The sequence below is a fragment of the Nuphar pumila genome, chromosome 15 (genome assembly GCF_984573655.1).
Source record: "Nuphar pumila chromosome 15, dmNupPumi1.hap1.1, whole genome shotgun sequence".
NCBI lineage: Eukaryota > Viridiplantae > Streptophyta > Magnoliopsida > Nymphaeales > Nymphaeaceae > Nuphar > Nuphar pumila.
Genome location: NC_143263.1, coordinates 4791470 through 4818467, shown reverse-complemented (window position 1 = coordinate 4818467; position 26998 = coordinate 4791470). Strand labels below are relative to the sequence as shown.

The 26998-nt window shown below is 37.6% G+C and overlaps 3 protein-coding genes and 1 long non-coding RNA gene across 5 annotated transcripts in view; 2 read left to right on the top strand and 2 right to left on the bottom strand.

Annotated features, from left to right (window-relative positions):
• LOC149814221 (uncharacterized) overlaps window positions 1-19634 on the bottom strand; it is a 25634-nt gene extending 6000 nt beyond the window's left edge. The window contains exons 1-5 of the mRNA XM_089989316.1: window positions 19592-19634; window positions 6559-6654; window positions 2397-2439; window positions 2214-2314; window positions 2027-2138 (exon numbers count right to left, since the gene is read on the bottom strand). Coding sequence (XP_089845442.1) covers window positions 2027-2138; window positions 2214-2314; window positions 2397-2439; window positions 6559-6654; window positions 19592-19624 — 385 coding nt within the window. The 5' untranslated portion in view covers window positions 19625-19634. The remainder of the gene's footprint in view (window positions 1-2026; window positions 2139-2213; window positions 2315-2396; window positions 2440-6558; window positions 6655-19591) is intronic.
• LOC149814223 (uncharacterized) lies at window positions 7714-13753 on the top strand. Its single transcript, XM_089989835.1, has 4 exons — window positions 7714-7919; window positions 10383-10480; window positions 12811-12874; window positions 13648-13753. The coding sequence occupies exons 1-4, from the start codon at window positions 7726-7728 to the stop codon at window positions 13751-13753; spliced, it is 462 nt and encodes a 153-aa protein (XP_089845961.1). The 5' UTR covers window positions 7714-7725.
• Window positions 17419-18895, top strand: LOC149814222 (uncharacterized). The gene is made up of 2 exons (XR_016427948.1): window positions 17419-17498; window positions 17582-18895. It is a non-coding gene; the product is annotated as an uncharacterized LOC149814222 (long non-coding RNA).
• Window positions 19404-26998, bottom strand: LOC149814220 (putative glycerol-3-phosphate dehydrogenase [NAD(+)] 1, cytosolic). Of its 2 annotated transcripts, none has more exons than XM_089989315.1 (6): window positions 26369-26998; window positions 25315-26270; window positions 21382-21603; window positions 20545-20792; window positions 20214-20353; window positions 19404-19776 (listed from the first exon to the last, which is right to left on the bottom strand). In XM_089989315.1, exons 2-6 carry the CDS (start codon window positions 25970-25972, stop codon window positions 19653-19655), a joined length of 1392 nt encoding a protein of 463 aa, XP_089845441.1. In that variant the 5' UTR covers window positions 25973-26270; window positions 26369-26998; the 3' UTR covers window positions 19404-19652. The 2 variants fall into 2 exon arrangements, with proteins under 2 accessions (XP_089845441.1, XP_089845440.1); XM_089989314.1 differs by having other exon boundaries at window positions 26742-26998.

Here is a 26998-nt window from a genome sequence, read left to right as displayed (position 1 = left end):
GTAATTGGAGTGTATTTCTTGAGATATAGGTTCATTTTGTGCATGCTTAGATTCGTTAAAAAGCTAACGAACTCCCCTACATTCCGTGTGTTCAGTCCGCTGATAGATTCTATCTTTATAGTCACTGAAAACGGGCCTTAACATAGAGTACAGTCATTCGGGTGACTGTATTTCTAGTGTGTCAGAAAGGCTTGTTATTCGTATCATATCTTGACACTTCGATATCGAAAAATTATGATTTTTTATTCGTTGAAAAGATATTTCTGTTGTCTGAATTTTCTCTGTTGATCATTTTTTCAAATTCAGTGACCTACTGAGGCGAATTCCAGTAGTATTAGTCACCATCATATTCCTGAAAGTTCACTTTGACCGCTTCCACAATAGAATTTTGTTTCGGTGTCTTGATGGCGAACTGACTCGATGTCGGTCTGCACCACTATGTTACATCGGCGCAGCTGTGGTGTGTGTGACATGGCAATTTCAAAACACAGGGGTGCGGGGGTGTACACGCTCAAATGAACTAAAAGTCTAAAGGAAAGCAATCAATTATATTCTAACAGTTACTGCTTGCTAATCAATAAAAAGGGAAAATGATCATAAAAACATCATGGAAAACAAAAACAATCAGTTAGGATCTACACTAAATGCAGCATCTGACCCGCATCCTGCAGTATCAGGTGCCACACCCACACCTACATCATGCCAATGCAGGTGTGCTATTGTCAAGTGGTTAGAAGTGTCCCTGTTAAATAGCCACGTGCACATCATGGTCCACTTCATAACCAACAGGGTTCAGAGAAAGCACTTTTGCATGTTAAGATGTGTTCTCCAATGGTTAGATAGAGAAATGAAAATTTTAAGTTCGTTCTCTAGACATACTAACAAAGGTACATTGATACTAAATAGACCATAACAAATTACATCCTTTGACCCAATATAGTTTTCAATTGCATGTTGATATCTTTTAGAATGACTTGGTGGTTGGTGCACATTTATCACCCAAAATTATTAAACTCTTAGGAAAGAAAAAAAAATGATATGAACGACAACCTGAAGATTAAAGAACCCCAAAATATGGATACAGGAAAAAAGAGAGAGAAATGGACAATTACATATCAAACTAAAATTAAAAAAGAAAAAGTAGAATAACAGAAGGAAACATTAAGAACTAAATGAAAACTGCACATCAATCATAATTAACCATTGCAAAAAAAAAAAAGCCAACAAACATGTGACACTAAACAAAAAAACATAAACCAGAAAGTGGGTGAACATGAAAACCAATAATGTTGAGAACCAGTTTGTTCCAGAAATGCAAGATCTAGCCCCACCCAGATGAGTCCATGAGGGATGTTACCAGAAGAATAAGATTCCCATGTATGACTAAGAAAAAACAGATTGGATCCAAGATAAGGAGACTAACAAAATCAAACAAGCTGTCCTTTACATCCAACTGCACAATCCCCAGCCCCCCACACCCCCACCCACCCCTCCCTCCTCAGGGCATACACAAAAAAACCCACCCACACATGCACACCGCACCAGATCACACACTGAATCAACACCCTTTCTGAGTCTAGGGCATAGGCTAGCACGAAGAAATTGAGGGAGGTGATAAGTCATTTTCCATCATATAAATAGGAACCTAACAAGTTCCTTGTTGATCGTGGAATCACTTGGAAAGCCCAATTCCCTTTGGAGACAAAGAATACATCTTCAAACCAATCAAAATTGGCCAATCAAGCAAAAAGGATATTTTTTTCCAAAACTTTATAGAAGGTCAGACTGCATGTTATTCAGAGTTCCAAGTCTGATAAACAATATGAAATGAATGAGTTCAATGGATAAAGCACCAGTGGTTAAAGAATCAATGGCTATAAAATGTGTGCACATTCTTTCTTTATTTTCTTTTCTCAACTTTTCAGTGGGCTTGTGCAACATTTAACAGACATAATGATGAGAATTATAATATAAAAGAACAAGCTAAAGCTAAAAAGATGTTCATGAGGTTTAAACAAAAGATTACCTTTATAAGATGTCAACATCTTATCTGCATCTTCCAGAGCTCGAACAAGATGAAGAATTCGATGTTGAAGCTTAGTATTTTCAGTTTCAAGTTTTTGCACTTCCTTCAAAGCCTAAAAACAAAAAAAAAATCAATAACATATTCAAAAAAGATAAAAGAGTAAAAAAAGAACCAGTATAACAAAGACCTCTGTTCTTTGACATATCATCTCAGCTTCTGCAGTTTCTAATTTGGCCTTCAGGTCCTTCAATTGCAACAACAACTCCTCATTAGCAGAAGTGGAGTGTCCTGCCAAACCAAATAAATGGGTTCAACTTCAATCCATCATACTTATAGAATTTCTAATTTTAAATTAGACACGATGATATACCTTCCTTAGTTTCTAATAGGACTTCCAGTCTTGTCAACCGTTCCTACAGATCACAAATCGTTAATTATCAATATGAACATTAAATCTAAGAGAGATCTTAAAAATTTTAAAAACAAAAAAAAGGAAGATAAAAAATGATTAGTTTACAAAGCAAAGAAGATGAAATTGTATAAGATGAACAAAATCCACAAAACTGTCACCTGGACACTTTACTTGGCATGAGTGTCTTATGCCCAAGCTGCCGAAGCAGACACAGCACCAGACACTTCATGGACACAATCAAATCTTCATCAGAGAGTTAACACCAAGACCCAAACTTCATCTGTTTCTCTGTAGTTGCATGCATTTTTTTCCTTCTAAAATTGTCACTGATAACATGCATGCCAATTTTATCTTAGACAACGTATTTAATGTATATTATTAATGGACCAAGTTGTTAAAAAATCTGCACTGAAGATTGTATTCATGCTTTATTGCTTTAGGTTAAGAAATTTGGATGTACACAATCATACAGGTATTATGAATGTGTATGCTTTTGAAGGGTGTCGTGTGTGTCATTGCATCTTAATTTTACAAAGCTCCCGTGTCACACCAAGCATGTTCATTTCTATGTGACAGCTGCAAACCAATATTCAACTAAGAAACAAATCTGGTGTAGCCCTTTAATAGTATGAGTCAACGTAATCTTCATTATCAAAAGGACAAGGTTAAACAGAAAACAAATAAAACCACTTTCTTGAAGTGAATGATAAGGTCTTTAGACACATAAATCCTGCAGGCTAACAGAAGAGCTACAGGAAAAGCATTATTAGCATTTTTGTCAATCACAAATTATGAGTGAACAGTCAGACTCTTATCACGAGGAAAAATATAACATATGAAGGATCTATGGGGAGCCCCCAATGGTGCTCCCCTTTTTGTCTTTTTCATTATGTATAAATAGGGGCTTCCCCCTCTTGTATTGGTAAGGCTTTAGAGCTTCTCTCTAAAAAAGCTCATATTCTTTTTATGTGTTACCTTTTAAGGATTGGTGTAGTGTCCCATAGTGGACTTCTCTATTGTTCTCTCTCTTGTATTTGTCCATTGTAGGACTTTGTGAATGCTTTAAGCATTCTTTATATTTCCGCATACTTCGTTACAGCTATGCCTGGTTCAACAAAAAGAAATGTTGAACGTTTAAAAGCCATCAACTCCACTTTAAGAGTTTGTGTGCATGCATGTGCACACATATAACCAAGAATAATATTAAATATGAACGCAATAACGCAAAATTCTCCCAGTGTATGGGCTTAATGCACTTGAGATGCTCGTACCAGCAAGTGGACACCAAAAAGTGAGGCACAAAGCAGAAGGTGAGAAGCATGTATTTAAGAGATACCCTGATGAACGAAGGATGAAGTGTTCACGAAACTTGAGGGAATGCAAGTATAAAGTAGTGGAAACTGGAAAGTGCGTGGAAAGCAATAAGAAAGCAATGGTTGCAGCAAGTGTTTTCACTTGAATACATTTTTTAGCTTTTTTTACCAACAAACACCCCTCATGTATGGAGGTTTTATATGAAAAATGTGAATTTTTAAAAGGAAGCATGAGTCATTTAGTAAGAGCAATACATTTCCAATCTCAGGTAAGCTCGATTCTCATATCAGGGGATGAGCTTCCCATTTTTTGGAAGAATGATTTTGGAAGCATGCTTCCGCTAGAACTTTGGAAGCATGCTTCCCCTAGAACTTTGGAAGCATGTAGTTCCATGATCCTGAGGCAGATTTCTTAGGAAGTGTATTTGTAAGAAGCCAGGGAGCTTATGGCAACTATGAACCCGATAACTACAATGAGTTACTGCTCAGTACATAAAGTTTTGGGACTACCAATGAGTCCATGAGCTGTGTAAATTATTTTAGTGTGCATCAGAAACTAGGCAGTAATTTAACTCTGCTGGTTGATGCATTCACGTATACAATTCTCCAAATCTACAATAAGGTGGCTTTGAAAAGTTACATGATTGTCCAAGTATAAAAATTTTTGCAAGTGCAAAGCTAATTTTGAGACACAACATGTAACCCATTATGATAATATGAAAGGGGCCTAGTTCATCATTAGTTCCTTGGTAGTTCTAGATAACCCTATCAGGATTCATAGCAGAACACCTCATTTCACAATCACTTTATCTGACCGATCTAAACATCATATAATGAATCAGAGAATCAGCATTCACATTCAGCATCTTCGAAACCTGGATTTCAAGAAAACCTTCTAACCATAGTCGTTGATACCATTGAAAATTTGAAAATATCGCGATATTATAGCCACTTTGAGGTAGGCTGATAATATTGGCAAAATATCATGATATTTTCAGAATATCAACAAAATGAAAATTTCCCGATATTTGTGTGATATTATCATTATATTTTTGCAATATTTTTAAAAAATCTTACTTTTGTATATTTTAAGTTCAATTTTTCTATTTTTTGTTTCTTTTGAATTTTAAAAACTTTTAAATTTTGTTTCTTTATACTTTTGCAGAAAACTAATACAAAATCTATTATTTTTCTATATTTCTTATTATTGTTTACACCTTTTCAAATTATAAATCTTCTTTTTCCCAAGATTTTTTTGAGAAAAAAACACTTTTTCAAAATATCCCCAAGAAAATCCCTTGCCGAGAAATTACCTTGAACAATACAGGTGACTATGCTTTTAACTCTTATCTAGTTGAAGGAGCACACCCTTGTGCGTCCAAGTTCTTGTGGTACATCCAGATTCACCAAGACCATACCTGGACACTGAGGTTGTATATGAGCTCGGCCAAATCAAGCATGAGCCCAGGTAGTCCAAGTCTTGGTGCATCACCTGAGCTTGTAATGAACATACACATGCATGTGCAAACTTGCTCAGTCAGATTGAGCAAGCTCAAATCAATAGCTAATCTCAAGCTTAGTTATTCCTTGAGAAAAGAAAAAAGTTACTTTTGTAAAGGAGGGGCCAGGATTTGAACCTGTCATGTGACTCATGTCTCACTTGAGAGAAAATCATAAAACCGTTAGACAATAAGCATCTTGTGCGACAAATGATATTATATATATATATATATACGCACCTCAAAATCATGTTCAAGCTCAATTGGTTTAACTAAACAAGCTCTAGATTGAGTTTGACCTTGGCGCATCTATTAAATAAACGACCTCGAGCAGAGGTTATAACAAGCCAAGCCCAAGCCACTTGTGAGATGCTCATCTCATTTCAATCCCAGATTCATAGCCTTTACTTGTGATCTTGGATTCAAAAATGTTAAGTTAGCTCCTTCAATTGGATGTCCATGAAGAGGTAGCATGGCATATTTTAACTCCAAAACCCATAGTATCCAATAGTTTTTCTGCTTTCAGGCAGATCAGATAATTCCCAAACATTGTTTTTCTCAATAGATTCTGTTTGTCTTTCATCACGTTCGTCCAATCATTCGACATGATAATTAATTTTATAACTGCGTGCTTATGGTATCATTAAGACTGACGGAGTGACATAGTTCTTTAGCTAGAAAAAAACAAGATAATAATCATCTTCTTTATCTAGAAATAGATAATAATCATCTACATATGTGAAAGTACCCTAGACCCCTTTCATCCAGACTCAGGATTGGACAATGATCTTACAATCTTCAGCAACATTATCATCCGATAATAAGAGGAGATGTGCTCTCAAGTTCTAGATATTGAGAGTGTACGATATCATAACCCCCCCAAAAAAAACCAAGGGTGACAAATAATAGCTCCTTTGTCACTATACAAAAATAGTAGGGGGTTTAGGGTGCACCACCCACTTACACAGAAAAACGGGATAAGCTGGGAAATCGCATTATCATCTATAATAGAAGATCCCACCTTCTCCGTGTTCATCTGGATAGGTGGTTGCATCCAAACACCACCTAAGCGTGTTCACGGTATCGTCAAGATAAGCGAAGTGAATACGAGAATCAAACAAACAATACAGAACGAAACCGATTTGCGGGAAGACGAAATAGGGAAAATCATAACTCCAAATTCACGGAATCATCGTCCCCTTTACATTGATACAAAATCAAATAACACGATTTTGAACGACGGGATAAAACTAAATCTGATCAGTTGGTCCCCAAGAGAGAGAGAGAGAGAGAGAGAGAGGAATTTACCTCTGCTTCCGCTGCCCTCTGGTGGAACGGCTTCAGTACTTCCTCCAAATCGCCCGATTTCTCGACGGCCGCCATTCTCGAGAGCCGAAGAAAACCCTACAAATGTATGAAAAAAATCTGAGAATCGTTGAACAGACTTCGGGGGGGAGAAAGATGGGAGGGAGAGTGGAGCGTTTGTGAAGGAGTCTTCTGCTTGAGGAGGGATTTGACTTCTCAGAAAACGGAGCCACTGTTCATATGCGAACAAGCTTCTTTTTGTTTAAAACGTAGTTTCCATGTTATAAATTATACTTCTTTTAGTTGCATTTTAAACATTTCTACGAGGATATTTTGTGAAAATGCTTAAAAATCATTTTTAAGTAAAAAACATGTCTACCTTTATTTAATTGTTGTCATTTTTTCTTCTTGTTTTTAGCCATTTGTTACTTTTTTATAAAAAAAAAAAAATCACTGGTAGTTGGTACCAACCACTTATGCATGAAGGTTAAAGATGGATTTATAAATCGTCCTTTTGTTAATCGTTTCATGCATGTAAAACTTTGTAGCCATACAGTAAGAGAGACACATACCCTATCAAACTATGGACATCCTTCAACTTGAATGTCTTAAGGGAACCCACCTAACCAGGTCTTCCAAGCCCTGCAAAGTTTCTCATATCCACTTCTTACTCTAGTAACTCTGACACATGACTAGCAAGCTCACAAACCAGAGCCGAACAACCCTTGGTCTGGATCGGTTCATCATGAGCCAACTCTTTCATTGCTCCCTAGACCCTTTGACCAGACCTAGGTCCAGCAGAGCTCGAAATGCTCCAAACCAACCAATCACTTTCATACCCTAGGCCGTTAGGCCAGTGGTTTAGGTTCAAATCCTATAAGCGTCATCTCTGCTGCACAAGTGAAAGCATAGAGACCGACTCCCTGAAGACTAGGGATAAGCTCTTGGAGTTTTACGACAGTGATTGTAAATAGGAGCCAGCGCCGCTAGGTACCTGATCTTGAGGCGGTTTCTTCCAGTAAAAATCAAAAGAAAAATCCAATCACCTTCGCGCGCTTTCGAAAATGGCTCGTCACCGTTTTCAAACTAAGCGCCACGTCATATCAACGGATAAGGGGAAAGCATAAGAGAAAACTGACCGTTGGAACCCGCAGGCAGAGAGAGAGAGAGATGGTCAGTTTGAAATTGGGAGGAGCGAGCGCGGGGCCGTCGTCGGAGGGTTTGGTGAAGAGGGAGGAGAGAAGAGGGGTCGAGAAATCAAGGGTTCTGATTCTCGGGGGCACAGGCAGGCTCGGCGGATCAACGGCCGTCTCCCTCTCCAAGCTTTGCCCAGACCTCCGCATGGCCGTTGCGGGGAGAAACAGGTTTTCGTTAGCCTTTCCTGTTTCGCCATTTCTTCGCGGCCATAGCCATTTCTTCCCGACCACCGGGATTTCGAGCCTGTCTAAGTGAATCTTTTTTGTTTGTTTGGCATTTCTCCTGGAAATTGATTAAGTTTTCTTGCCGCAATTAATGTCGAGATTTTAGAGTTTTGGTTTGTATGTACCGCTTCTATGGTTTTGTTGGGTATCAGATCTTAAATTGTGTGTATATGTGTTCGGACTGCTTTCTGAAATCAGGCCTTGTCTGTATTATATGCATGGCTTGTTCAGCGATAAACATGCTTTTGTGTCATGCAATTGTGATGCAACAAGTTTTTCAAGTGCTTCAAAAATCAATGGCACACAAAGCACCAAAAAATTTAGCATCCAAAAATTTTGGGGCTCTACTTCAAAAATGAATTGATGGAGATTTGCCACTATATAATACAGTACAAATGACATGATTAAATATTAATCTTATGCGTGAGCGTGTGTAATATCTCACATGTATATATTTATGTATATTTATATGATTGGCATCATCATAGTTTTTCAAGTGCTTCAAAAATCAATGGCACACAAAGCACCAAAAAATTTCGCATCCAAAAAAATTGGGGCTCTACTTCAAAAATGAATTGATGGAGATTTGCCACTATATAATACAGTACAAATGACATGATTAAATATTAATCTTATGCGTGAGCGTGTGTAATATCTCACATGTATATATTTATGTATATTTATATGATTGGCATTATAATCTACGGATTTTGATTATGAAAATTTATGATATTGCTGGAATTTCTTTGAGTTAAATCCCAAGGCATTTGACTGCATAACGGTTATTTTGTCACTTATGAGAGTTTATTTTGCCAAACATACTTTCTACACACACATATATATACATATAGAGTAATGTGTTCCTTAGGCATTCCTTAGGCCCCCCTTTTTCGTTAGGTCTCGTTAGGCCCCTTCAAAAATCGTATTTTTTCTCACGTCTAACACCGTAGATGTGATCTATAGGTTTTTTTAGTGGGAACCAGCTTTTAGATCGCCGAAATCTGACCTGTATAAAGGTTTTTCCGGTGATCCAAAATCAATGGCTATGAAGGTACCAGTTTTTCCCGACTCATAAAATCATGTTTTTTTCTCAAAAAAACATGATCCAAGAGTCGATTCTCACTAAATTAATCATGCTAAACACATCTAACATTTTAGATCTATCATAAAACACTTAAAACCTATAGGGCAGAACCGGGTAAAACGAGAAATGGGGCCTAATATGTTCAGTTCTTATATATATATATATATATATATATATATATATATATATATATATATATATATATATATATATATATATATTTGGTACTATTGAAGGCACATAATTATTGAGTATAAATCACCTTCTCATAACTTTTGGATTTTTTTATAGATCGAACCTTATGGTTGTGATCTTCATGATTTGTTTAGTAGAAAATGAGTTTTGAATGATGTAGTTGTGACATGTAAGCAAGTTTTTCAAGGGATACAAAACTCAATGCCCACAATGCTCTAAAATTTTACAACTCAAAAAATCATATTTTTAAATCGAAATAACATCTTCTCAAAAAAAATCAAAAAAACATGAGCCAAGGTTTGATCCTTAGCAAACAAATAATGCTGAACACATCTATGCTGTCAAATTGAGGTGATAAAGCTGGAACCTATGATTTTTGGCTCAATAGATCCATGCCTTCAATAGCACCAAATATTAACCATAATATATATATATATATATATATATATATATAATTGCATGCATATATTTATGTTTGGTTTTTCTGTATCTGCATATTTTTTATCTTTTATCTAATTCTATGTTTTATGCAAAGTAGATACAGTTCCTTTTTTTTTATGATGACGATGAGGAACCCATTCAGTTGCCCGAATGGTAAACCACTAAACCCCAGGTGACATGGTTGTCCTCACAGCTGGCCACCTTCTTAAAATCACGGGAATGCCCTACCTAGAGACCCCTCTGGAATTTGACCACAAGAGAACTGTGGCCTCCGGACCTCGCTGCCACCTGCTAGCCATGAGGGCCTCAACCACAGGATTTACAACATGGATTTGAACCATACTCAAGAGTAGAAACCGGTTACATTTGGCCAGGCTAATATATTTAAATTCACATATAAGACCATTTTGTTGATATGAACTTAAAAGGACTAAAATGAGTTTGATAATCAAATGCTCATTTGTTTTCATTTTGTATGGCATTATTTATTTCAGTAACTCCATAATCAATTCCATGCTAAATTTAAGGATGTCTTGGTGTGATCAAAAGTTGTATTTTCACATGGATTCTCATGGTATCTATTGGCATGGATGCAGTTTTTAGAAGTTCTCTTGTACTACATTGCAGTAAGTGAATAATAATGTTCAGGTCAGACACTAAATTGATTAAATTGCCTTGTATGGCAGGGAAAGAGGTGCTGCATTAGTGTCTAAACTTGGTGAAAACTCTGAGTTTGTTGAAGTCAACATCAATAATATAGATGCATTGGTGGAAGCTTTGAAAGGTGCATGTATATTATTTTTGACAGTTTCGCCATTATAATGCCCGATTGATCTTGTAACTTTATATATAGCCTATTATAAATGCTTTTAGCTTTTCTCTTAATGGTGGCTATTTAGGCCTTTTCGCATGCTATAAGAAAAAGATATGATAACTCTGTATGATACAACACTAAAGTCTGAAATTGTAGTATGGAGGATGTGCACTTGTCATTCTAAATTGATATTTAAGGTGCCAAAGTAGATACATGCAGATATTTGTTTGATCTTCCTTCAAGTAGTAAACATTCCTTTTCTCACTGAATTGCATGTTACCAGCTGCAGATGTAGATCTTGTAGTTCATTCAGCTGGGCCTTTTCAGCAGGGAGAGAAGTGCAATGTACTTGAAGCTGCAATTTCTACCAAGGTCAACAGATACAATCAACTTTCATGAGCTTCATGCACTAAAAATGGATGTACATATGTAGATGAAAAATCATAGAAACGCTAGTGTGTCTATTTCTTCCTACAGCTATTATACTCAAATGGTATCACCATTGTGATAATATGTGGGTTATTTTGATTATGTATGTTGGCCTTACATGGTTCTTTTTTTATATTTACTCTCCATACTTTATCAGACTGCCTATCTGGATGTATGTGATGATACGACCTATGCATATCGGGCAAAATCTGTTCACCAGAAAGCAGTGGATGCTAATGTTCCAGCAATAACAACTGGTGGAATATACCCTGGAGTGAGCAATGGTGTGTGTCCAAAAAAAATTTTTTTACGTGAAATCCAGTGTAACTCGGTTCTATTTTACTTGGTTAAGTGGCTGGAGACTTTATTGCTGCATTTGGTTTCCTGACCGAGTATGAATATGTGAAACCAGCTTTAGTGGTTCCAAATTCCTTACTAAAATTAGTTGGTTGCAAGACAAAGATGAGTATGATATATCCTAGTGAACTTTTCTGTTTCCTTGGCTTGATATCAGCACCAGATTTTCAGGCTGTGCTAGACATTTCTTACTTTTTCAGTTCCTCAAATGGTTGGACTGCTTTTTGAGAGCACTTATTGGTGGTCTCAGTGATTTGTTAATGATTTGTATGTACTCTGTTTGCTATGTTAATTATGTGCAATTAGCATCTGAGAATGAGGTTCCTTGTGCCTTTGAATTTCAGTGGATCACGTCATTGATTGTGCTGTTTGAACTTGTAACTTCATTGACAATAGCCAAATGATTGCCTGCTTATAAATGTGATATGTTTCTTGGATTCTTGTAGCAGGTGTTACGATCCGAGATTGGGTTTGGTTTAACATAGACGACATATCTGATAGGATCAGGGGCACCTAAATTAAGTAAAATTAATGTATCTTACATGGAGAGTCCACCATTTAGGGCTTCAATCTGCATATTAGGTGCATATTGACATTCAACCTCAATTCCGTTTGTCAGGGCAATTGGTCTTGGGATGATTATACCGTGCATAAGGTCAGTGTACTGGATGTGAGCTGCTCATTCACATACAAGATCCCTATTGGAACAATTTGTACAAATGATGTAGCATGGAAGTTCAGTCAAACCAACTATGTTTTGGGATGTTTGGGGTAAACTGAAAACTGTGGTATTGTACATCGTGTCTATTTCCAATAAATGATGAATACCTATGTGCTTGATAGTCCATATGCTCATCTGCAAACTATACAAAGATCCCAAAAATGTATCCATTGAGTGTGATAGATACAGATGTATGGTGCCGGGTGAGACTTTGCTGGCCCATTTATATGGCTCCTTTTTCTGAAGACTTTATGGTCATGCATTCATCTGCATTTGAATTAGTTATTCACTATCTTTTTCCAAAGTTGTTCTGGGCCTGCAATCCTATTGCAGGCTACTTTATCATTTGATTAAAATGGCTAATTCAATCTATGATCTATTTCATTCTAGTATCATTTGCTGATGATGTTTATAAAAATATCCAATGATGTATGTTGGAAGTAGTTTGAAACTTTGAGAATTTAAAATTTAGTTGACACACACTTTTGATATTGACTGATAAGCAGTCAACTGATTGTCAACATGGCCCATATGTAGTCTGGTCTTATTCATGAAAGGATTTCCACGTTTTGTATTTTATTGTTGTAATCGCTGTTTTCTTAATTGTGTGAAGAGCACTTTTAAGACCCTCAAGTCCAGTATTTTGCTAGCCTTTGTAAGACCCTCAGTAGGATGTGAATCCCATCTTCTGGTCAGTTACAAATTTTCTCCAAAAAAGATTTTCTTTTGGGTGCAAACCCTTTTCATGTGCATCGTACTAACATGTGATGAATTTCTGCCCGTATCATGACAGTGATGGCAGCTGAGCTCGTACGCCTTGCAAGAAATGAAGGCACTTATGAACCAGAGAGGCTAAGGTAAGTTTACATTGTGCCACTTGGTCCTACACATCAATGCAAGTTTCTTCTTGATTATGCTCAGTAATAAGAGCACACAAATTATGCTTAATAACTTCATTCTTATCTACTCTGTTAATGGAGCTCACAGAATAAAAGCTTATTATCCTATGACAGATAGTCTGTTACGTCAATGTTGGTAATAAGTCTTACTAATAGCAGTGAACTTCATGAACAATGAAAAACACTGCAGACGATCATAAATTTTCAGAATAATCTTTTCTTGTTTCGAAAATGAAAATAGAAAATAAAGAAAAGACTATACATGGTAACTTCATGAACAATGAAAAACACTGCAGACGATCATAAATTTTCAGAATAATCTTTTCTTGTTTCGAAAATGAAAATAGAAAATAAAGAAAAGACTATACATGGTATCTTTAGATTTGCATAAAGGTAGACAAATAAAAAAGTAAAGCAAGAAGGTTTCAATTTATTTTTTTTGTAAATACGTGTGTATCACATTGTTTTTGTGATAATATCTACTGATTATTTTAATATTTCAAACCATTGTGATAAGGTGTGCCCTTGTTATCAATCTGTATAAACTTGTCATAAGTTCATGTTATTCCTGAAATATCAGTGATATTTTTTTACTATGATGTTATATAAATAATTACTTGGCCTACTTATGCTGGTATGGAGGATCGATGTTTCTATTGGGGGGGGGATACATATTAGCCTATATGCTCCCAACAGAATCTTATTGAATTTCTACTTAATACTGTCTGCAGATTCTACTATTATACAGCTGGTTCTGGTGGGGCTGGTCCAACCATATTAGCCACTAGTTTTCTGCTTCTTGGAGAAGACGTTGTTTCCTATAATAAAGGTAGGTAATACCATATCTAAAACTACTATGTTCTTGATTTGGATGATTCACCTAAATAAATATGTAATGATCCTAATATATTCTTTTATCAGGGCAAAAACTCAAATTAAGACCATATAGTGGGATGCTTAACATTGACTTTGGAAAAGGGATTGGAAAGAGAGATGTTTATCTGTTGTAAGTTGCATCATTTAGCAACAAGTATTGGATTTCTGTATTTTTCTCATGCTGATTTATCAACTTATCCTATGAATTCTGGTAACATATATCTGTGAACATGTTTCCTCTTGAAAAGTATACGTCAAAGGGTGCATCTTATTTATCCTTATCTTGCTTTCTTTATTGCTGTCTTACAAAACTGTGAATTTCTTACTATTTCTTGAATATTCCACATTCAGGCAAGATGAAGAACAAAAAGTGAAAGTATTTCTCATATACGCACATTTTATTGCAGGAACTTACCTGAAGTTAGAAGCACTCATGAAGTGTTAGGAGTGCCAACCATGAGTGCAAGGTTTGGTACAGCACCCTTCTTCTGGAATTGGGGAATGTTGGCGATAGCAAATCTGGTCCCTGCGGTAATCTTCTTAAATGATTTCATTTTGTATTTCAAGTACACGTGAAATGACCCATATATAATAGTAAGCCACAGATTCCTTACAGGGTTATTGCATGTGAATCTTTTAATATTCAAAATTATGTTTATCAGGATTTCTCGAAAATGTTTCGCTGTGGAAATTTAAGGATTAGGGAAGTCTGTAACCTATGTCACCTGGGTACGGGTACAGGTACGACGCGGCAATTCCAAAAAATATGGGTACGGGGACACAGCTGTATATCAGTGGCGGAGCCAGGGGTGGGCATGGGTGGGCGGTCGCCCACCCCAGAATTAGAAACCAAAAAAAAAAAAATGGATCGCTCCATCCCAACTTGATGTTGTCTGGGTTTGTCAAGCAGTCCAATGCAGGAGATTCGTGCAACTTCGAAAAAGACGTGCACCAAGACCTAAAATGTGAAGCACAACCAATATCACAAATCTCAGTATCAGGATTTTCTCGGCAAGGGAACATCTTGAAATAAATTAAAGATTTGCTTCATCCAGAAATCCTGAAAAAAAGGAAAATAAAACATGAAAATAGGGGAAGACCTTTCACTTTTACAATTCTTCAACTGCCTCCGACGCCTACCTCCCAAATACGGAAGAAACCATGCCCAATCCAAACTATATTTGTCCATAAAACAAGCCAAGCTCTACTTGTGGTTTGTCTCTGAACTTTCTATTAACGTGAATGTCAGCTCTCTTGTCTGGACATCATGGCAACTAGACTCGGCCATTTCACACATTAAGGCTCTGTTTAAGAGCATTTTTTTTATGACAAAGGAACCCTCACCAAGAACCAAGTCACTTAATGAGGCCACCTCCCTGCCATGTAAAACTCCAGATTGAGAGCCTTACGTGCCCCAGCTGTGTTAAAGAAACAGCAGCAGCCGTGTGACAGTCAATAGGGGCTATATTGTGGCTTCCCCCGTGTTCTCATGCTCTCTGCTGTTTGGGAGCTGCAGACATTCATCAAAGGATGCTTTTGGCAACTCCATCCTCAGACGCCACATTTTGGCAGCACATGGACATGGTGTTTCCATCTCAGTGCAAGGCTCTCAAACCGAGCCTAATTAAATCCACAAAAAACACTGCAAATTTCGGTCCAGGCCCAGTCTGAGATTAGTGAAATCAACAAACAAAACACTGTCAAACGAAAACCAACAGCATCAAAATGCTTATTTAAGTTTTATCTCTGCACCAAAGACTGTGCCTCCAGCCAAAAATTTCTGGCTCCGCCACTGGTCTGAATAAATGGATCGTTCTTCAAGACCATAGCATTGTCTCAGAGACCCGAAGTTTGCCCACCCAACGAAAAACTTCTGGCTCCGCCACTGCTGTATATATATATTAAATATCACATAAATATAAAATAAACTGAATATAATTTAAATATATGTGCTATATCTAAAATATATATTATATACTGAAAATATAAAGTTATAAGTTGAAAATATAATTATAAATTATAAATTATAAATTGAATACAAACTTGTATGCACAGAGGGTAAAATGGTGTGTCCAGGTGTTGACGCATGTCAACACGGGGACATGTGTGTCGACACGGGTACGGAGGGCAAAATGGAGTGTCAGTGTGACATAGTCTGTAACTGTCACTGACTGTCGCTAAAGGTTATGGTATCAAGTTCTTCAAAGAAGCAATCGGTTTTCCTATTGTTTGACCCAGTCATACTGCAACACATGAGCTATCATGAAGGGTCAACCTATGATGTTGTTTTCCAATATCCCTCTCAGTGAGGGTGTGTCAATGTGTTGGGTGCTGATGCAAGCCTGAACTGAGGCCAACCCAATAGAACCAAGCTGACTGTCTAATGAGTCAGGTAAGGTTATTGGGTTGGGTAGAATCCAAGACTCATGCATCTGGATCCTACTTGGGTAATTCTGACCCAAATTTTGTGGACAAAATTTCCCCCTCTTAGCCGCCTTTTCTCTTCTGCTTTTACTGCTTTAACTCTTCTTTTCTCTCGATAAAACCTGTTGACTGTTGTTTATAATTTACATGCCCGCTGCTTAAATTACCTATAGATTGGAATTTTTTATGTTTGCAAAGTAGGAAGCCTATGTGTTTTTAACCTTGAACTGCACCCATGGAAGTAATGGAGGAAATTCTGAAGGACAGGGGCAAGGTCCAGCAACTGGTAACATTGTTTGACCCACTTGTTCGAGCATTTGATGGAATTGCAGAACGTGTGTCAATGAGAGTAAGTTATTACCTCAGCTTGACTAGATTTCGTGTAGGTTGAATTCTGCAAATCCTATTACTACATTTGCTTATTTGAATTTGCTAGCAACTTCATAGGTTGAAAGATTTTAAACTCTCTCTCTCTCTCTGACATAGTAAAAAACAAATCTAAATAAGGTTGTACATTCGAACTCTTCATTTTATATTTCTATCAAATTTCGCATTGGTTCTATGCAGGTGGATCTGGAGTGCTCAAATGGGCGGAGTACAGTTGGTATTTACAGCCACAAAAGACTATCAGAGTAAGTTCTGATTAGATGCTTCTCTGATTGCCGTGCCTTTACAATTGATTCCCATATTAATTGTTTTTTTCTGATATTTCATTGCACCGATTAATGGTGATAACCATTTTGGTACCTTGCCTAGATATCAATAAAATGACACAAGAAACATAAGTTGGATGAGTGCAATTTGAATGTATTATTTGAATTTGAAAACAGTTCTGGGGGTATCTGTGATTATTCTTTCATGACATACCACTGAACTGGTTGTGGGTATATGACCTCGGGAATGTCTGTAAAAACATAGATTATATTAATGTGTATTCTGCAAATCCTTTTGTTTTATCACGGCAGGAAGCACATGCCTTTACCGTGTCATGATATCTTTTTTATTATTCATGTCAGATCAGTGGGAACTGCTACAGCTGCATTCGTAATGGCAGTTCTTGAAGGAAGTACTCAGCCAGTAGTTTGGTTCCCAGAAGAGGTAGGAAATGCACCAGAATATTCACAAGTTTGTAATTATGGGATTCTTGATTTGGGGAAACATTTCCATGGAAGCCTGTTAAACTCTATCAGTAATTTTCACAGCCTGAAGGAATCTCAGTTGAGGCTAGAAAAACTCTCCTTGAACGTGCATCGAAAGGAACCATTAACTTCGTAATGAACAAGTATCTTTCTCTTCCTACTGCATGTATTGCTTTTGTTGTTGCACACTTTCTTGCATTTTGGACTAATGCTTATATTTGAACAGGCCAGCATGGATGGTTGAAACTGAACCAAAAGAGTTAGGTTTGGGAATATACGTATGACAGCATACGACTATGAAGCTGAGATCAGCTGAACTTTGTCATTTCCACATTGTCTATCCCTTTGGTGATACTGTCTTAGAGATGATTTTGCAGCAATGAGTGATAGGTTCTCCATTCAACAATCACAGTGTTCCAGACCGCCAAGCTTCTCTTTGTTCTACCTGATGTAATACTAATACCTCTTCACTCTCTAAGTGTTGTAACAATGGGTTTTGCCTTAAGATCTCCCGTATACAAAGTGATACGGGACCCACCCCCCCTCTCTCTCTATACAGTTTTACAATTGCTATAAGAAGTTTCTTGCATTATTTCTCTCTATCTCTTGTTCTCTGCCTTCTTGCTCTCTCTATATGACTACGCTTGTGCGCCCTGTTGCAATCTTGCGCTCTTTGTTGTGTGGTTGTGACCATTTTCCCTAGGCTCGTCAGGCTGACCTGGTCGAGATCACTAGGTGCCGCACGAGCCTCGTTAAGCCCGTGACAACTGGTATCATAGCCTGTTCGAGAGCTGGGGAAGAAAAAGAAGGTTTGGTACTGAAACCCTTGGTGATTGTTTCAGTTCAGTATAGATTCAAAAGTAAGTGAACTCCTTGGGAAACCCATAAAGAGGGGCAGAAAAAAAAAGTTGTTGTAGAGGCAGTAGAAGGTTCCCACCCGGAGGAAATGGTTGGCCCATTAAAGAAACAAGTGACAAAAGTTGAGAAAAAGTTGGTAGAATTATCGGCAGACGTCCGAGAAAGTTCTAATGTTGCCGAGAGGGAACAAGATTATTTTATGAAGCTAGATGGTGATCTGAGGTCGAAGAATTGAAGGTCACATTCCAAGAGTTGACGAACTAGTTGGGCACCCAAGAGACCGAGTTTTGTGAACTCTGAGAAAGGTTCCGAGTCTTAAAAAGATTACTCAGAAATGGAATTGGCAGTATTGGCAACACTGGGAATGGTGGAAACGAGTTGACGATCCGATGTGAGAAACAAAAACTAAAGCCAGTGGAACTGGCAAAGTATAAGGGGAAAAGGCGGCAAGGACCCTCGCGAATAGCACCGAGGATGGTGTTAACTTAGGCGGGAGAGCGTATTCCGGACTACCAAGCTTTTTCCTTTGTTCTACCTGATGTAATACCCTTTCACCCTCTCTAAGTGTTGTAACAATGGGTTTTGCCCTAAGATCCCCGGTATACTAAGTGATACAGGACCCCCCCTCTCTCTGTGCAGTTTTACAATTGTTATAAGAAGTTTCTTGCATTCTTGCTCTCGCTATGTGATTGTGCGTACTCACGCTTGCAAGACTGTGCCTGCGTGCCCCATTGTGATCTTGCACTCTTTGTTGTGTGGTTGTGATAGTTTTCCCTAGGCTCACCAGGCTGACCTGGTCGTGATCACCAGGTGCCACACAGGCCTCATCACACAGACTGACTATGCCAGTGACCCTATTGCTTTGCAGGGTGAGAACTGCACCATTTATTGGAAATTTCATCTTTGAATGGCAACTGGTTCAGATAATGAGAAAGTTTTGTTATTGTCGTTGCTTGAAAGATGCTATCAACACTATAGAGAGGCAATCAAAATAGTTACTATTTTTTTTCTTTTCCCTGTGTTTTAAATATCCGTTATCCTTTATCTAGAATTACCACATTCCGTGGCCAAAAAGACGATTCCAGCATCTTAATTGGAGCAGTGAGCTTGGTCTATAGACTCTATACAAGTTGAACTGTTCTCAACTTCTTGGCTACATTACTAGCACAAAAGCGTGCACCACAGTGATCTTCTATGAACTGGGTGAGTAATATAGGTGCAAAACAATACAAAGCAAATTCTATTAATTATTTAGCAACAATGTGACTACTCTGGACAGTGCCTGATGTGCGGATTAAAGACGAAATTTCCATGGTAAAAAAAAAAAACTAAATATGACACTCAGTGTTCTACATGCCCATCAAGCCTATAAACACACCTGTTGAAAGATTCTCACATCCATTCCACACATGAAGCAGCATGATTTCAAATGCCATTGATCAAGGTTGTCCCAAAAGAGATGGCTTGTAAAATCCATGCCGTTGTGCTATCTCAATTCGGTCACGGGGATCATTCATGGTCTCATCCCTTAAAGCTTGAAGAATGGCCTGGGTTGATAGCTCCCTGTGAGTTCAAACAAAACGTTAGAATACTATGCATGTTTGACATGCTGGTCATCTTAATTAATGAGATGAAGAATATTTCTGAAATAAGCCGGTATGAACTAAGATCATCTCCAGAGTTTCCGCTTACAAACACAGGTAAAATAGGGCCATTAAAAACTGAACCAGCTCAGAATCTTGCAAAAGACGTTTCTAAGGATGGTAGTTTCACCCCTTGAATAAATGAATTCCAGTAAATAGTCCACCCATCTGATCGTTTGATCCACCAAAATGTCCAACCATAGAATTCAATCACTATTAACTATCATAAGTTAGATAAGTTCCATTCACTCACAAAGTTCATTAGCTTAAAATAGATGTATTTTATGTAGCAAAATGTTGATAACTAAAAAACAAGGTTAATTAAGTAAAATGAATAAAAACAGAAAAAAATTTAACCTTGTGATGAGTATCTTATGAAGTGTCTTCAAGATGGGTAAGAACTCAAGTGGGACAACAGGTCTGTTTTCATCAGGATGCAACACATTGAGGTAGGGTTGACCAAGCAGCTCATAAAATGCATGTACAGCAGAGACACCCTGGACACAGAAAAAAGTATCAAAGAATTAAGGTAAATCAATTTTGCTATTTATCCAGACTACTGTGCTACAAAGCGCACAGACATGTGTGTGTGTGTGTGTGTGTGTTGAGGGGGGCGGCCACTAGATATACACATCCATTAAGTGGAGTATATTTTTATAGGTGCAAATTAAAGAATCAGAAAACAGACCTGAATCATTCCCTTGCCTTTGATGCTGTCACCCATATCAAGACTCAATTCCCCCTTTGCTAGCATCTGTCCATACCATGCATTACGACCTTTCAACAGAGTAACATAGGTATCAGCCAACAATGGGCCAGCAAGCTTCTCTGGTTCTTCCGTTAACAGGTGAGTTATGAATATCATTTCAGATGTACAATGTGCAAAATAAACAGATTTACTGGTAGCACTCTCATTGGTCAGAGCTGCAACCATGCCTGCCATAACAGAGGATATATTTCAATAAGGGAAATGTATGGGGATAAAGATAATGTAGTGGTTATCACAATTTTTTAAAAGGCCTGGTGATTCTTATAACAGTTGCAGACGATAAAAAGTTACCATATAAATTGAAGTGCGCAAGAACTCATTCAGTTTAGCTTGCCAATTATAACAAAACAAATGGAAATCACATTGCTGCTGCAGAAGAGATGGGACAGAATGGCTAAAACTAAACTCTGGCATAATAATTGTGGTGGAGTTGGTTGTGAGGGTACAGAACTGGGCTATGGTTATTGAGAAGCTGCAGCGAGCAAATATTCAGTTAATTACATGCAACCTGGTGGGATAAACATGTTAGAATGAACAGAATAACATCCAAAAGAACTCCCTTTGATTTCTGGTCAGAATTGATGACTATGGGAGGCACAAAGGAGAAGCTGAGGCCCTTGGAGTAGATATGTAAATCCAAGATACCACGTCAAACACTACGCTAGCACTGCCTAACCGCACAGGAAAAATTTACATATAAATTTTACTCTTGTAGACTCACAACTGTTTGCAGTTATAAACAATACAAGGTTGTACCTGCACCAATAGCATACACATTTTTCAAACCACCCATAACTTCATGTGTAACAAGATCACTGTTATCCCACACAATGAAATGAGGCTGCCTTAGAAACTTTGCAAGAGGTTTCCTCCATTTTTCAGATCCACATATTCGAGCATTAGCATATTCCTTGTTGTATATCTCCGAAGCTATATTTGGCCCTCCAAGGTAAAGAATGTTCTCCATAGGAACTCCACCTGGAAGCCACAGGATTAGAAGACAAGGGATGTAAAACAAAAGTAAATATAGTGGCAATGTATATATTCATGCAATTTCATGAAATCATATTAAACGAAAGTATTGCATATCACAAAATCATATTAACTGAAAGACTTGCATATCACAAAATCATATTAAACGAAAGTATCACAATAATGTGAATCCTATATCATTTCAGTTGACAACTTTAAGACATAGAACGGGACTAATAGGTCAATAATGGGCTCAATCACAAAAACAGTAGAATGGAAAGTTAATCACGTGTGGATGAAGGCCACACCAGAATGAATGACCTAACAAGTGCTCATTTAATTCTGATTAGATGAAACTAGCACTGAAGCCGCTGACTTCTACATGCAGACATACCAAATCCATGCATACAAGAATATGAAGACATCTAATTAAGAAGTTTACCATCATCAGAATGAAAGCAAATAGTCATGCCATAATTTGAACCAGGAGAAATGATTCTTATCATTTCCACGCAGTGGTCAACAGTGTGTTTCCAACTCCCAAAGAAACTACACGGAATTTCAGCACTCTGAAGTTTTAAAATGCAGTTCTACTATTTTTACCACGAATTATCACTGGAGTCATTGGAAGGGTAAGTTTTCACCAAAAAGGACAAACTATATAATCCTAGTAAATTTGTTGGAGGGTATGGTATGCAGTGAAGACCTTAGTTGTTTGCACTCCTGTGCTCGATGTGTCAAAGTTGTCAATATGCATGTTATATCCATGGAGACACTTTAATGTTTTGTCCATGTTTTGATATTCTATTGTTTCCTCAGTCATCTAATTTAGCATATGTTTTGGAGGAGTTTTATTTGGAGGGAAGTGGTCGAGATGACTTGGGAGGAAACTTGAGCAAATGATTTGGAAGCAATTGAGATTGTTTTCCTTCTTTAAGAACACTTACTATTTGCAGATGATTCAGGTTATCAATTCTTTTGATTCTCAATCATGTCCAGGAGACTAGAGAGAGAAATACAACAACAACAACAAACAAACAACAACAACTACGCCTTCATCCCAAAACAATTGGGGTCAGCGATATGAACCAAAAAAGAAATTCATTTTGGGTCTTCCACATGAATCCTTTTCCTCCAATCATTTCTATCCAATGCCATGTCCTCGGTGAGGTTCAAAGCATTCATATCCTTTCCTATCATCTCCATCCAAGTCTTCCTAGGCCTACCCCGGCCTCTTTTAACTAGAAAGAGAAATGAAAAATGAAATAGTATAGAGTAAAACAAAAAAAAACAAGTGACTGGAAGTTTTCAGGAGAACAAAAAACGTTTACAGAAGAAGAAACTGGCAAATAAGCAATCCATAAGAAAGGAATGAAGGAATTGGTGAGGGAGAATCCCGTGCCTTTCCAACTATTCCAATTTCTTTGTGATAAACAACTAATAGTGAGTTTGGAAAACCTTGATTCTCAAAAACCACTCCTTCCAATGTCCACTTCCCAAACAGATCCTTAAACGGGTCACACAAGTGGCACTTCAAAGGCACCTAAAGATTACTTGCCAAAGAGAATAGGTGAATGTGGAAAGAGAAAATGTTAGAGTTTTCAAGTCAACTTATGAAGAATCGGTTTCTTGTCATAAAAAAATCCATTAGGTGGACCCACACTACCCTTTAAAAAAAAATCTACATCAAGTCACTGACTAGAAGACTGCTTGTGACACATTGATGGCATAAACCACATGGAAATTTATTTAAGTCAAGCAAGAAGAACTGTTTAAGGCAATTCTCAACAGACTCGTTTAGATTCAAAAAGCCTCATCCCAGACAGCTGGAACAATAATATGTCCTTATCATGACATTGACAACAAATCCTCTCATTACATCATTATACGAGGTCTGCCCATTACTATTACAGCAGAACCTGTATCACATAACCAGTCATCTGAAAACAACCAGAAAGTAGCAGTTGCATGATGTTAACCACCGATCAGTCTTTATTTGGCAGCAGAGATTGAGGTCATGGGAAGTGGATGAGCCGGTTGTGGCTTTCAAATATCTCAAAGACTTCCAAGACTGTATATTTATGACATCCATATTGGAAAAACTGCTTATTGCATCATCTGCTGGGTTATAGTGATTATCCCTGCAGCCCAGGACCATGTTTTGTAACAACATTATCTGAGAGAAAGCAGCAGCATCCATGTGTTCACCACCAATCAGCCCACAACAGATGTGGACATTACAGTTATTGTATGGAAATAGAGGAAAAGCACATGGATTTCAGGCATCACAATGACTTATAGGAAAACCAGGTGAGAACTATTTCACTAAACAAAATCATTAGGAGGATGTGATGAAATGTCGTCAATGTAATCATATGGCCAAATGGTCACTACTGTTATGATGAAGATGCTAGAAGTTCCAAATATGGAAATGGATACATTTGCAAGCTTGCTGCTTGCCTTCCCTAATTTGTGTGTAATTTGTAGAGGGTTCAGCTGCTGAATATTTGCTAGCAACATATATATGAATTTCATCCATTATGGTTCTATGGTACAGGAGATGAGTTAGATATACGACTAACAAAAACCAGTTGTCCAAAGACTTCAAACCATGATATATAAGAACAAAATATGTGAAAAGACCTGACCTTCATACCTCCAGAAGTAAGCACTAAAAAACAAATCTGATCAAGAAGTGCAACAAAAGATTAACTGGAAAAGAAAAACATGCATTTTCTGCGGAACAAGAAAAATCTTAACTCTCAACAAAGAAGCTTACGGCAAACTCATACTGTCAAAACATGCTTTTTCACGTTGTCCTACAGGCCTACTTGTTTATGAAGCAACTAGGCTTTGATATATGTTTACAGTCCATGAATATGATTTCTAAGTATTGACACAAGATAGTACATCTACATTATTTATCGTACTAAACATAAAAAGCTCTGCACTCAGACAATGCTTGCAAAACCTTATTTCATTATCAATATTCAAAAATATTTCATAAAAGCAAAACTCTCATGAATGTTTTGGACAGCTAAAATGCTAAAGGTAAGTCCTTATTTCTCATCCAAATTCACCTACTAGACATTTATTTTCAAAGCGTACTTGTAAATTTACCCCACCATTATTACAGGGCATGGGGTTAGAGACAAAGAAAGATCAAGACATCATACTAATTTTTCCCACATACTTGGATCCATTTTTATTTTATTACCTATTCCTTCGGTTCTCCTCCAAACAGGAACCACTGATTTACCAATTTCATTAGCCACATCACTTACTATTAGTTGCTGTAATACTGCAAAAATGTATTGTAAAAATATTGTGTGTTTTATCCTTATCATTATCTACTGATTAGTTACCTACACTTTAGGAAAAAGATCAATCAAGATAGATCGAAAGATAGATCACATTTGATGATCAACTATCCTCTAGTTAGTTACCTACATCTTAGGAAAAAGATTGACCAAGATTAGTCGACATTTGATGTTATGTATTTTAACCTCTTGTAAAGAGAATAATCACAATGAGAAATTCGATTCAATCTTCTTTCACTTACTAACCGTATGATAGTCAGGATAGGTCAAAATACCATAATTTGCAAAAAAATAAGAAGTCATGCTTGAGATAAATGAGAATAACAAACTTCTGAAAAGTAAATCAAATCTCACACACGCACACAGAGGTGGATGGATAAATGGATAGAAACCATACTTGCACGATTAATCATCTGCGTGGGAGTGATGATACGAGGAACAGGCTCCAATTCAGCTTCAATTCCTTTCGCCAAAGAGATAATTATAGGGAAACTAAGCCTTTCCTTCCAATATCTACTGATCTCTTCAAAAACTTCCCTTGTTTCAGTCGAAGGCAAGCCATTTATCACAATATCTGCATCCCATATGGCTTCCTGCAAATTCGTGACAACTTTCAGCGGACAAAGCGGCGTATCGATCATGTTCAAACAGAACCCATCTTTCAAAATCTCGTCCGCATGCAGAGTCCGGTCGCCAAGCCTGGCCTCGACATATTTCAGATACGCGCAGCGCCTGATCAATCTTCTGAGAACATCTTCTCTTGAATTGATCACCTCAAACAGATGTTCTGCTGTTGCTCGGTCTACTGACCTTCCAGACCTTCTCCAGATCCTAATCTGAACTTTTTCGCGAAAATGCCCATAAGCATCTTGCAGAAGCGCGGCAAAGACACTGCCCCAAGCACCAGCTCCAACACCAACGATTCTTAGCACATCACCATCGGCTTTCCCGAGAAGCCGGCGAAGCTCATCCAGCTTTTCTTCTACTCCATTAGAATTATGAGCAGAACCATTTGAAGGAACAGAATTATGGTTTCCCTCTACGGTGGCAACCATGTCTATGGAGTCAGATCACTCCACAACAGATATTGAGAATTCAAAAGGACTCCAATCCTCTTTATAAATGCTCAAAAAGGCCAATTTCAAACACAAAACCAGACTAACTCTTTTGCAGATCCAACCCTTCTTCCACCTTCCCAGAAGGAGATATCAATTTCCCCCGCCTACCAAAAACCTAATTCTGAAGACCAAGACTTGAATCTTGAAGAATATGTCAGACTTCCTTCTTCATCTCGTGGTCGTGCCAAACACGGAAAACCAAAATGTGGAAACCAATTTCTGATCAAAATCTCATCTGATAAACAGAAAACAAACAAGACCCATCTGAGAGACAAATGGACACAACCCAAAAAAACAGAAAAAAAGAAAGAAAAGAAAACAGAAAAGAAAAACCTCTTCAAGTCTGCCTGTCAACCTAGTTAAACAAAATACGACGCATCAAACACGTGCATTTGAGAGCTACCAAGTTACCAACAACCAAACCTCTACAGTTGAAGCATTTCCATGATCACATTTTAAACACCCACAAAGCAAATTCCATTTTCTCTACCTCAGAGATGTAAAACCACACGGCTCCACCACAGAATTCCAATACCCACAAGACAAAAAAACAAGGAAAACAAAGACAACCCACATACCCCTTTCCTCACACAAACTTCTAATTCCCACCAAACATCAATAAATGCTCACACGAAAGCCTTCATCCAGAGACCCCCAAAACCGCTAGACTACCGCCCTCTTTGGTGATGTTGGTAGAAGATCCTACCTACGCCGGTTTCTTTGGTGAGCTACCCTACTGGCCTTCTTCTTTCCTCTGTGGTGCCCAGAATAACGCACCCTTGGCACCCGGCCGGCACTGCGGTTGGATAAAGGAGGTGAGTAGTTGGGAATATTCAAGTTTTGCCCAGAAAAAATAATGGCAGAGAGGCATATCAAAAAATGAAGCAGAAATTTACCCTCTTCTTATGCATCTTCTGAAATCCCTTTTTCTTTTTATTTTGAGTTATTTTTTGGGGGTTTTTT